We start from the raw sequence: 13,385 nt of genomic DNA, 5'->3' as shown, positions 1-13,385 counted from the left end.
TGATTTGCGGTGCATCAAGTATATGTAACCATAACGAGAATAATCATCAGTGAAGGTTACAAAGTATTCGTAACCAAACCTCGCCTGAACGTTAATGGGTCCACACACATCAGAGTGTATCAATTCTAACACAACTTTGGCTCTTCTTCCCTTGTTTGAGAAGGGTTTCTTGGTCATCTTTCCTAGTAGACATGACTCACAGATTGGATAAGGTTCTACCTTCAGTGAATCTAAAGGTCCATCCTTCACCAACCTGTTTATCATTTCTACTCTAATATGACCTAACCTTAAGTGCCTAAGATACGTTGAATTATCTTTGGCTAATTTTCTTTTTATAGAAGTATTGGAGATCTCATTTACCTCTAGTACCAGTTTTAAGAGATACAATCCGTTATCCAGTAAGCTAGTAGTAACAAAAGAGTTATTAAACAGAATAGTTAACTTATCACCAAAAAGAAAAGTATAACCATCCTTCACCAGCCTACTAATAGAAACAATGTTCCTCCTAAATAGGGGGACATAAAAACAATCTCTTAAAACTAAAGTGGTATTATTGAAAAACAAAGTAAAATCTCCAACGGCCTCAGCAACGACCTCGGCTCCCGTACCCATTCTCAAACAAACTTCATCGTTACTCAACCTTCTTGTCAGCTTGAACCCCTGCAACAAGTTGCAAATATGGGCGGTAGACCCCGAGTCCACCAACCATGTTTTAATAGGTTCCTCTGACAAATTAGACTCATAAAGGACTAAGGTTTCAAAAATACCTTCTTCCTACTTCTTTTTCTGAGCAACCAGAAAAGCTCGACATTCCTTCTTCCAATGTCCGTTCTTTTTGCAATAGAAACAAGTTCCCTTGTCCTTGTTCTTCTGAATTCCCTTAGACTCAACCTGAGGGTTTTTACCCTTGTCAGCCTTTTTCTTCTTCTTGCCCTTGGGCTTAGAGGAAAAAGACTTATCCTCTGTAGTCAAGACCTCCACTTTCTGCTTCTTGGATGCAGCTTCTACCTCTTGCAACATGTTGCCCAGCTCAGGAAATTCGACGGAGAGTTTATTCATGTTATAATTGACAATAAACGATCTGTAGATCTCCTAAGGCAAAGAGTAAAAGATGACATCCGTCTTATAATTCAGTTTGAAGGACATCCCAAGGTTTTCCAAATCTTGGAACAAGTTTCGCATTTTCATCACATGATCTATAATTGGAGTTCCTTGAGCCATCTTCGTGCCATAGAGGAGTGTCACCAATTGATGATGGATATGTCTTTCTTCTCTCCCATACATCTCCTTCAATTCCTCCATCATATCCTTTGTCAAGTACAAATCCTTGACAGAATCAACGATGGTCTTTTTCAGAGAACTTAACACGAGGAGTTTGGCCTTAGAGTTTTTTTGATGAAATAACTCATAGACCGCTTTAGATTCAGGTTTTTCCTCATTGAAAAATTCAGGTTCTTCTTCATCCAGGACAGACATTAGACCTTCTGCAGACAGGAGTAACTTGATGTTCCTCCTGCAGTCAACATAGTTTGGGCCGATTAAAATATGGTCTTTAATGAGGGCGGCATAGTTGATTTGGGTTGACATTATTAAATCTATATGATGTACAAAATTAACAATTAGCATGATCAACAGCCATTGAAAAAACTGGGGTAAGAACAATCAATGGTCAATCACACCCTAAGCTTCCCTCTAGCTTATAGGGTATGAATTGGAAAATGATCAACCCTTATGCTCCTGACTTAACCTATCGGAGTTCGCCATTCGCATGTTGGTTGAAACCTATCGGAGTTCGTCATTCGCATGTTGGTTGAGTGGACTATTCTATCCATCACTTAGACCTCCAATGTGATTTGGCCATTTGAGTGTCATGCCCATTCCTATCGGCTGACACACACTCAAGTTAAGTGCTTACCCTTAATTTTGGAGGGAATTATGATGTTTGTGGGTTAGTGCCTACTATCATAGTACATGTACCACTGACCACATTCTCTACCTATCACATGTGAGATGAGTACAGACAATTTCATCTATCTATCCAAGTATTATCCTATCGGCATCCACAAGGGTAGATCGATAAAATTTCTACACTTACCCATTAAGGGAGGCCATGGGAATCCCACTAACCAGGGTTTCCCAATCACACTTGTATTAAAATTGAGGGATTACGGGAACGCATAAAATCACAACCAAACATCCAATGTACAAACACAAAATCACATCCATCCAAGGAAAAATAAACACCAATGGTTATGGGATTGCATCTTTAATCAACATGAGTTCATATCCATGATAAACTCACTTTGATTATAAGATAGATGGGAGCAACCATAACCTCATATGTCACTCCCATACATGGCAATAATTATGTGATAATGCATATGCAACTAACTATTACAGGGAAATGAATTCAAAACTGCAATCAACTTAGATATTTCAAGTGAGCAAGTCCCTCCTCCAATCTTCTCACCAACGAACCGTCAAGATCCTTAATCCACGATAAAAAATACGATCCCGATCTCAACACGATCTCCAAGCGGTTACAACAAATAATTTAAGCTAATTCAAAATTATTACAACCTTTTCCAAATAAAAATTACAAATCAGAAAACCAGTCCACTAAATTTGGATTGCCTGGAGGAAAACAAAAAGAATTGCATCTCAAAACACATCCACCCCATGCCTAGCACACACATTCATCTAATGCATATAATTTTAAATCTCATAACCATTGTCCTCATTACATACATGATGTTCAAAAATAAATATTCCAAAATTTTTTATGTGAAAATTGCCAAAACACATAAAATCATCATTACCAAGACAACCAATGTCACAATGATCATGTGCATCCAATGCACCCATAACATAACCATTACCATGACAACCTATATCACAATGATCATGTGCATCACATGATAATTACCATGACAACCAATGTCACAATGATCATGTGCATCACATAACCATTACCATGACAACCTATGCCACAATGGTCATGTCACATGCCCCCATCACATGAACAAATACATGCTTAAAATAAAATTAAAATAAGTCATTATGCCTATTGGGGAAGGTGGGTGAAGGAAAGAATCTCTCCACCCATCTTCTTCAAGTAATCTCCCCTCAAAAGTCTAACCAGAATTTTATTTTTTTTTGAAATCTGCTAGACAAGGTAGCCATACGAAAAACAAAAAGAGGGGGAGACCACAAGCTGCAGGGCACACAAAGGCACTAGCAGCAGGGCGCGCCAAGCGCGGCAGAGGCCATTGCACTCGGCAGGCAGGTGGGGCGCATGACAGGGCAGCAAGCCCATGGCCTTCCTCGCATGCATCCTTACCCCAAAAATTTTTATTAATTTTTTTTAATAGACTGAATAGAAATCTAAGAGCATCACATATTGTAATGGGAAAAAATTGAAAACATTCCCATCGATAGTGAGGCTCTGATACCACTGTAAGTCATCAGTGTGCGATCCAACGGAAGCAATAACAAGATCAAAGATATCGATGGGAGATGTCATTCAAAATAGAACATTAGAGGGACCGATTGTTACCTAGAGCCTCACAAATGCAAGACCTCCAGCCGATGATAGCCCTTTCACGATCGTTCCACGCACCACGCAAAGCTTTGCGTTCCCCACACGATCAAGCCAACTCCTCCACACTTCCCAAGGATCACAAAGCCTTGGACTTTCTCCAAGATCAAACACCAAGAGAGGGAGAGGAAGAGAGAACAATTCTAGGAGGGGAAGGGTGCTCCACGATTTGGGTTGCTTGTGTATCTCTTGTGAGTTTTTGGCAATCTCATGTATAATATATGATTTGCCCCTCTCTCACTCCCAAATTGATAGCACATATGGGCAAGAGATGTTGAGTTTCTTATTGGGACTCAATTACCAACCCATCCAATCTTTTCCAACAAGGAAAGATCCTTATTGCTAGAGGAATCCAATATTGGGTCCAATATCTAATATTGACCCAATATCTTTCCTTTTCTAACGGGTACAGCTAAAGCTCCCTGCCTTTATTATTCGACTTCCAAAGCATTCTATTCTATCCTAAATAATGGAAGGCAGTTTTTAAAAACAGGGAGGATTTTAATGCTTTAACAACTTCTCCTCAAAACTTCAGTTTTTTTGGAAGGGGACAGTCACTGTGGGGTAGAGGGAGCATCATTTTAGAAATTCATTGGATACCATGATACACATTCACAATTATAGCTAAAACAATTGAACCCAACAGATGTTTTACATAACAGTAAGGTCTGAACTCTGGATCATTTTAGAAGAGTAGCGTTTCACTCTTAAATATCCATTTCAATAGGACAAATCTATTGGTGATGGTTTTTGGAAGGAACAAAACTCCTAGTGATGCAGCCTATGTTATATGTCATACAGGCAATGAAATGTGGCAATTCAATTCCATTCCATTCTCAACTTGTTATACAAAACTGCTACAAACATTTCTGTTTTCTAAGGACTAAAAGGTAATACAAAGCACTCAATAGAGAGATACATGAATACACTTAATGTTTATTCTAACATAGAAATTTATAACTTCTGTATATTTTCTAACTTCTGTACAGGTAAAACCATTTAGATTTTGCTACCACAGCAATATCATCAACCATTCTACAAATGCCAGTTCAGATCCTTTGTGGATTATCTAAATTTCCAGCCTCATTTTGGGGGCGTTCAGGTTGTGGCTGGGGTGAAACTTCTTGAGAACTATGGCGAATATCTGACCTAGTGCGCCGCCTGCTCCTCCATCTCAAGAACTCAACGATAATAGAATTGCCACTCATTGTAACACCAAAACCACCAAAGGTGGCAAGGAGAATGGATAGAACGGCTTGCATATGAAGCTGTAGATGGACAAGCAACAAAGACAGGACAACAAATTCTTCTGGATGAGTCACTTTTTTACCAAATTTAAATATGTCAACGATGAATAATAGCATTCATGAAGAATCTGCCAGAGGCCCAGAGACCTGGACAGACAGCTCACAGCTGAGTCAATCAAAACTCAGGAAGGTTTCAATAAAGCTAAAGAGTTCTTGCATCCAGTTCAGAAATGCCTATTTAATAGTTCCTTTGGGAAGGTTTTGCAGTGAACATTCAGGTTTCACTAATAATGACCTCAGTAGTCTTAGACTGGACTCAGCAAGTTCTAAATGTCGGTTAAAGTAATGAGAGTGTCAGACTTACCAATGAGTAGAAAATATGAGCAAAAAGAACCACTAGAGCAAATTGAACTGATGCATAGACCCATACAAATCTTCTCTTCACTAAAAAACAATTAAGGAGAGAGTTAATAAACATTGAAGAGGACCAGAGAATTATGGATGAGATTTCATTGTTAAGTATGGACACAATTTTCCATTATAAAAGGAACAAGAAGTTATGTAGTTGCATATGCATGGATTGACTAACTGTAGACACTAGACATTAGACGCTAGACAGAAACCACTTGGTGGCTCCATCTAGTTAGTTTCCTTAGGTCAAAACTCAACCTAAATGGATGAGCATAATCGTCAATGAGTTCGGAAGTTTTTTAAGTACTCCCTCTGTCCTGCTAAGACACTCCTTCCCTTTCTTGGCTGTCCCAAATTGTGTCCATCACACAAATTAAGTAATATATTTTTAAGAAATAATACACATTTACCTAAGCATTTATTGCCACTTTGCAATATTTATCCAATTTTAAAAAGCATTTTGTCCCAAGTAGTGGAAGGACAACTTTGGAAAACAGAGGGGGGTTTTAATCCTTTAACCACTCTTTCTAAACTTCGGTTTGTCATTGCGGGACAGAGGGAATAATTATTATTGGATTGGGTTGAAAATGACCTTGCAAATCTCATAAAAAGGACCTAGGGAAGGCCTCCTTTTAGCAATCACATGCATGTGCTCTGATGCTCTCTAAAATTCTTACAAAAGACTCAGGCAACTTTATTTTTTTAGGGATTATAGCTAGATTACCCATGGTTGATGATGTCATGGATGCAAGGAGACCAAGTATGCAGGAAAATGGCAAGGACATGGCAATTGCACCAGTACCCAATTTCATGACCTGCACAGCAACGAAAATGTTACCAAGAAGAAACTGACAGATTGAACTAGCTGCATATGGAAGTTAATGACCTTACCAGAAGCTGCTCCAGAAAACAGAAGTATGCAAGCATGCTAACAATGACAAGAACGGGCACATCCTGCCATACTCTGTAAGATTGGAATACAAAGATTTAGGAAATTTTGTATGGGAAATCAACTCAGATATTTAGAATTTATTGCCAACAGATTGGACATTTAAAATCAAGCTACAGGAGAAGTGATTCATGTCATTAAGTTTGAACATATGCATAAATATTTTAAATGTTCTATCATTGTTTTTTTGTGGGGGGGAGGGGAATGGGTGATGGTTTGGAGCTAGTTATTTTGGTCCACTTTGGTCCTATTGGAAAGAAGACTGTTAGAGCAAAGATAAAGCACTTCTATGCGGTCTAAAGATTGGCTCCCTCCTTCTTGATCTTTAGGATTCGGTGGATGAGGAAGTATACTTGTCACTTTATCGGGAGGCTGATATCAACTGGGTGGTGGGGTTTCCTAGGAGGCTAGAAATCATCACCCTTGATATCTTCTAGTGTGTCTTGGACATTGAGAGCAAAGTTAGTTTTTTCATTTTATATCCTGTTGGGCTGCCTCACCCCTTTGGTCTTTCCTAATTTTCTTTACTGCATTTGTACTTTTCTTTCTCAATTATAATTTGTAAAAAAGGGCATACCCAGTGCACGAGGCTCCCTCCACTGCGGGGTCTGGGGAGGGTCATAATGTACACAGCCTTACCCCTGCTTTCTCAATTATAATTTGTCCTGCATCAAATTGGAGAAGGCATTGGAAAGAGCATCCCCAAACCACCCTTCTCCCCCCCCCCCCGAAATAAATAAATAAATAAATAAAAGTCACCCAACCCAGACACATAAACAAGTTCTGAACAAGTGAAGCATCATAGATACTTCGTGCTACCAAGCTTTTTAATCTCAATTTCCACAGCCTATCTAATTTCTAACCGTCAAAACCACATAAAATACCATCTAGCATGTTATAATAAGGAGAAAATTAAATGCTGAAATTGGACAAACTGCATGAATGTCCTTGCCTGTACTGAGAAAGAGCTATCTGCCGGGACCGATTCGTATCTGGATTAAAGGTTCTAATGTTCTGGATCCGTAACAGGGTGACTGGTAAGTTTTGGACCTCTTGCTTACAAACATCACAATTTTTGTTACCCTTGATGCTAAACCATTTTATAGCACATTCTTGGTGGGCCAATGCAAGTTCGCCTTTGCAGCTACATTCCATCTTCAGGGTATCACCTCCTTCACCCAGTTCGATCAAACAAATTCTGCACACAGCCTCTTCTTCAGGAATATCTTCACCATCAGCATCACTGTTTTCTGAACCATGAGACTAAGGTAAGACATAGGTTGGTATTACAACATACAGACAATGCGAGAAAGTAAATCTGAAAGCTGGAAAATGCAGAGTATAGGTGAGAACCCATCATCCACAAGCAGGGAGAGTTTGACTCAGAACTTCTGCAAGTAGATGAGGACTAAGAACAAGTCAGCATATGCTAACATACAACTTTTTTTTTTTAAATACAGATAATGAACAATGGTCTGACAACAGATTTTTGATCAGTTTCTACTTTCTACATAGAATTTCCACTAGCAATAGCTAATATTCTACTCACTCCACTCAACCAATTCCTAACAAAAAGGAGTACTAATGACTTCTTAAGTTGTTCAAGATGACATAGGAGATATTGACATAAACAATTCTAGTATATTGAAATTCCTCTAGGTAAACACAGTAGGATGATATTAGGAAAAAGGAATATACCACCATCTGCTGTGGGAGTTGTTGCATTTGACATGGCAGTGTTCCCCTCTGTCATCACTCTTGGAGTTGATGGGATGACACGAAATATACCACCTAATGAATCTGTTCGCCTTATCCCTTTTCCTTTGTTGTTTGCAGGGACTGACAGTGAACGAGATATCTTTTGTTGGGCCCCCTTCTGTGAAAGTAGAACAGTTTAAGAATAAGAATAAGCTGTAAAATTGGATAAGTATTGCAAGGAAAATACTTGAACTCAAGGATGTAGGCAATAGGGAGGCCATCCTCCTCATTTGTTGCCACACTCAATAACCATGTAAGGAGTGGGTACTGGGGGCCATCAATGTTTATGCATCCAGTCATTCCTTCAAGTGTACCCGCACCAGAAACTGCTGTACAAGGATAGTTGCAACCACCAAATAAATCTCCTCTCTTTGAAAAGTCACAGGAATATGACTGGCAGAACTATCCCACAACAATGGAATCATGAATTAGATTGCAGATTACTCAAAGCGAACTTCCTCAGTTGTTCATAGATCAGATAACTGGGACAGTTGTGTTGCAATAATTTTGGCCTAGGAGATCACCTAAGTGCGGGACTAATTGAATGCATTATCCTGAGATCATTGTGTGAAATCCATCCTTCCCATTACAACTGTTACAAGATATAGCTTTCCTTTTGTATCAAAGCAATGAACTTTCTGGAATTGCTGTAATGTACATAAGCAAGTTCTGTTAATAAGGTGTCAAACACTTACGATTGAATTTGAAGGATCAACCATGCTTCCTCCACGTACGGATTCTGGATTTGTGAAAGCAATTGGAGTAACAGGAAGGGACGATGTTCTCTTCATCCTGGGTGTTAATAGCTTAGAAAGGGACGATGACCTTGAGACATAGAGCTTGTCCCGCGGCCCTGTTGTTGGAGTGCCTAGAGCTATGGCAGCTGCCTTCTCAATGTCTGTGGTTGAACTCCGGTACTTAAAGTTCATTCGTGGTAGGATACCTTTTCTAGATGACTTTCCTCTGGATGAGGATGTACCTGGGGACTCATTTATTCTTGCAGAACTAGGGCTTGGTGCTCTTGGGGGAAGATTCATTCTTGTGGGAGTCGGACTTGGTGTGGGGGGCATATTTATTCTCACAAAATCCTGAGAGGACTCCAATTTTCTCAAGGGTATCTCTAAGAAGAGGTTTTGTTTTCTCCAGTGTTGAACAGGGGGGACTTTTGCTGTTATTCCAGTTGAATCATCAGCCTGCAAAGAAAGAGAAGAACTTACTTTAGTAAAGCGGCTCAACACCTCCAGCAATATTGAGCTGGACTGAATCTAGATCAACCAACTCAATTCAGCTCCCTCAAATTGATCACATAGCATGAATATTATTAGAACCATTGGTGGTAAACCAACATTCTGCATTTTAGACTGCAAGGAAGGATCCGATAGGCAACATTTTTTATTTTTTTTGGGCTTTTTAGTTTAAGAAAACAGTTTAAAGTCTGGAAAAAAAGGCACTAAACATTAACTTAGCCATTCAGTCTGACCTTGTAAACAGCCGAAACAAAAGAGTCAAATAATTTGATTTCATTAAGTTTCCCAAAAAAAAATAAAAATAAATAAACTTTACTTAATCCTTCTCTTCAAAATAATTATTAGAAAAGAAAAAACCTCAGAATTGGTGAAAAGGAAGGAAAGGTTAAGCTCTATGAGCTGCTTCCATTGTAGGAGGATTTGTTGTTGCTGTTGTGGTGCCATTATATTTCTATGAGTTCATATGTAAATAAATTCCCACTTATTATTTTTTTTAAAGGGCCTTTGGGAGGACTGACAATTGAGTTTTGAATATACTCAGTTCAAAACTGCAAACAAGGAGATTTCCAAATTGAATTTGGAAGATTTCTCTAAACTCCCCTCTTGTTTCCAGTTTCATGTTGGATTTACAGTTTCATACTTTCAACAAGAATATGGCATTCATATGGATAAATATAAACTGGCATGGCACTCTTTAATTTATCTTCTGAGACTGAATAATCACATCAATGAGCTCATTTCACATCTAATTTCTCAAATATGTTCCAAGTATTTTCCACTGTGCTACTGCAAGGTTCGGGAGGGGCAAATGTACGCAGCCTTACCCCCTCCCCCGGGGCTTTGCAGGAGAGGCTATTTCCAAGTTTTGAATCCGCAACCAACAGATTGCAATAGCACAACTTAACCGTTGCACCAAGGCGCACCCACTATACAGTTGCCCATTTAACTACAAATATTAAGAAGTTAACAGTCTCTAATGAAAATCAAGTTTCAAAGGAGCCATGTTTATAGATGGTGATCTCTAATAGCTATAACTAGCAGTTAATGATTTTCCAACATAATATTAGTTATTAGAATAGTATCTCTATGAATAAAATATTAACATAGACTTATTTTTGATAATGAAACATTCAAAACCAACCAAATCAAGGTTTCCAGGCTCTAGAGAAAGACAAAGTAAATGGTGCCCTCTTTCTTCTTCACCCACCCCCCTCCTTTTCTTAATTTATTTATTATTATTTTTTGTTCTTTCTTGTTTCAATTAGTAACAGAGGAAGTAGATGTATACACGTCTAATAACAAAGTTTTTTTTTTATGTAAATTTAAAAATAGTTTCTGCGAAAGTATATTGTTAGTGCCACCTAGACGATAGGTTTAAATTGTTATCACCACGTTTGGTGATGTTTGATTTTTGTAACCATATTTCTTTGTCACTTGGCAACTCTAGCCTTAAATTTTGGACTCCAGTTCAGCTGCACGTATGCTCAGCGTTAGACCCATGACCAACCCACTGCCATTTCCAGTGCACAAAGGGGTATTTTTGAAAACAACAAGAACATTTGTCTAAGGCACGTGAAGTATAGCCAGATCTGAAATTTTATGGATGAGAAAATTTCACGCAAGCTAAAATTTGACATGTGACTAATCCAGACCTTTTGCTAGATATCCAATGGTGGAATTTGTTACACATCTTTCACGTGGTGGAATGAAAATAATGGTTATAATGCATTTGTCACCATACATGGTGACAAACAAGATTTTTCCCTTTGTGTTAAACAATGGAAACTGTAATTAAACTGATAATTAATTCTGGGGATTCTAACTCTTCAACAATTAAAACCAGGGCCATGGATGAAGCAAAAGTGAGCTCGGAGAGCTCATCGACTTGAAATGGAACTGTGAATATCAAAATTAAGAGTTGCCCATCAAAGGATTCCTGCAAGCAGTTCAGTTACTCGACAAATTCGGTTACAGGACAGAGGATACCTAAGGAACAACTAGCTTTAAAAAGAGGAAAACTGTGAGAAATAATGGAAGGAAGAAGGGGGAAAAAAAATGAAAGATTAAGAATCAAGGAGAGAAGAAAATACCTTGTGATCTGGTGGAAATGGAACAACTTTTTTCTCGCATGAATCCACCTCATGCTTCTCGTGGAAATTGGATTCCCCTTCGGTGCCCATCATTTCATTACAGGCTCCAACAAGCGCAAAAAATCTAGAAGAACCTCAAAAGGTAAAAATCACGAATGGGTTCCAAACAGGGTACACAGCAGCAGCTCTGGGAAACGAAAGATCAAGAAACACAGGAGACAACGACGATGAAGAAGTAGAATTCGGAGCTGAGTTTAGTTTCCTCTGGAAGTCCTTCACTCCTATCTCAGTCCCTCACTTCGTCTCCTTGACTGGCTAGACTCCTTCACCATTTATGAGTTTACGAATTAACAATTAAAGACAAAAGCTGGTGCGAATGTGCGATCGTGTGAAGTGTTGAAGCGTGGCTGGCCTACTTCTTTGTCCTCATCTCCTCCTCACGCTTTGAGCCTTAAAAGCATTTAGTCCATGGGTTTCACTACCTTGTCAAAGAGAGGATTGTTTCTCGTCACAGAGCTCTCTCTAAACCGAACTTTTTTGTTTTTTTCTTTCTTTGGTGGAACAATCCAATTCCTCGGACTCAAAGCTCAACTGCTCAACCTTCCTCTCTTTCTCTCTCACAGTCTTTAATTCTTAGCCAACCAAAATAAAAAAAATGGCAGGAATATATGAACTCAAAAAGTGTTATCGACCTTTAACACTAAACACGTGGCAGACAACCAATTGGTGAGTCAATCTACCCACTTGGTGGCCCCCCTCAGGTTTGGACTTTGGACAAGGCCGGCTCAGGGCCTTCGTACGAAGATGGTCTTTGGGAACTGAACACCACCCATATGGAATCCATTGTCCCTTTGGATTCCACTATCACTCCGAATGAAATATAATTTTTTTCTCACCAAATGTTAGTAGAAAATGTATCATTGCCAAAAAAATAAATAAAAAAGAAACAAAAGATTACAAGATTATGATAAACAAATAAAAAATATCCACTATAATAGATATGCTTCTTACCTTTGGCATCTGCATTAGCAAAGATAACTTGTCATAAGAAAACACATAAATACTCAAAGCGAAATCGGGGATTGCCTAAAAGCATTCCATATGACCTCATGTTCCGCAAATAGGATTACGATTCATTAGAAAAAAGAAGATTTTGCTGCCTCCTTATCTATGAGATTAGTGATTACATTAGCCTAGCGATAATTATGATCTCATGTAAGGCTATAGAACGTATCATTTAACCACAAAGAACCATAGAACCAAAGAACCATAGAACCATTGAAGACCTAATTGCTATTGCAAGAATAGTCAAATCAAGAAGCCTATTCTAGATGTATCTTGGTTTGGGTTTCTCAGAGAGCACCCATAAATGATGAGCTATCGGCTTTCGTTCGATTTATATCAAAAAATTTCGAAGATATTTGGCCAATGAATATAATTACGTCAAGTTCCCATTTGTGATTCGACGCGTCCATTTACTTTAGCCTCTTAATCGGTGGCGAAGTACACTAGATGAAAGAATTAGACCACCAAGTTATCCTATAATTTCTTTTTCCTTTTTTGGGTTAAAATTTATGCTACATTTGGCAGCTAAGAATTTTTTTTGATATAAAGAAAGAGAAAAACACATAAGTTAATCATTACTTCCATCATGATTTTTGTCTTATTATATTTTTCATTTGTTTTTAATTTTTTTCGCTTTCAAGAATTTAGTGATAAATTCCCCCTTGGAGTTATATTTTTTTTCTCTTGGGGGGTTGGGGTAAGAAGGATTGTGACTCATCTTGGGGAGCCTCCCACACCACACTAATGATGGTACAAAACTTGCTTTCAAACTCATTATAAGGTTCACAGAATAGGAGAGAGAAAATAATAAAAAATTCATGGGAAGCTGTTTTTAAAAAAAAAACCAATATAGAAAACTTTTTTCTTAATAAATATTTAAAAAGATGTATAACAGTATCATATAAACATGCGAAGTAGTTTTCTATCAGGGAGTGTAGCCTACACCAACACTCCCATATGTCTATCTCTCTCCTCCTCAAAACAAAAGGCAAATGTATCATTTCATATGGGGAGGAGAGA

The 13,385-nt window shown here is 38.3% G+C and overlaps 2 protein-coding genes across 2 annotated transcripts; both read right to left on the bottom strand.

Annotated features, from left to right (window-relative positions):
- Positions 1–1,092: 1,092 nt before the first annotated feature.
- On the bottom strand, positions 1,093–1,587 carry LOC122655148. Its single transcript, XM_043849374.1, has one exon. The coding sequence runs from the start codon at positions 1,585–1,587 to the stop codon at positions 1,093–1,095; it is 495 nt and encodes a 164-aa protein (XP_043705309.1).
- A 2,823-nt stretch (positions 1,588–4,410) lies between these two features.
- Positions 4,411–12,411, bottom strand: LOC122655147. The gene is made up of 11 exons (XM_043849373.1): positions 12,407–12,411; positions 12,312–12,320; positions 11,301–11,424; positions 11,051–11,146; positions 8,659–9,156; positions 7,904–8,081; positions 7,158–7,455; positions 6,148–6,220; positions 5,981–6,071; positions 5,210–5,289; positions 4,411–4,866 (listed from the first exon to the last, which is right to left on the bottom strand). The coding sequence occupies exons 1-11, from the start codon at positions 12,409–12,411 to the stop codon at positions 4,648–4,650; spliced, it is 1,671 nt and encodes a 556-aa protein (XP_043705308.1). The 3' UTR covers positions 4,411–4,647.
- Positions 12,412–13,385: the final 974 nt, after the last annotated feature.

This window comes from Telopea speciosissima, chromosome 3 (genome assembly GCF_018873765.1).
Source record: "Telopea speciosissima isolate NSW1024214 ecotype Mountain lineage chromosome 3, Tspe_v1, whole genome shotgun sequence".
Classification (NCBI taxonomy): Eukaryota; Viridiplantae; Streptophyta; class Magnoliopsida; order Proteales; family Proteaceae; genus Telopea; species Telopea speciosissima.
This window is presented reverse-complemented; position numbering and strand designations above follow the sequence as displayed.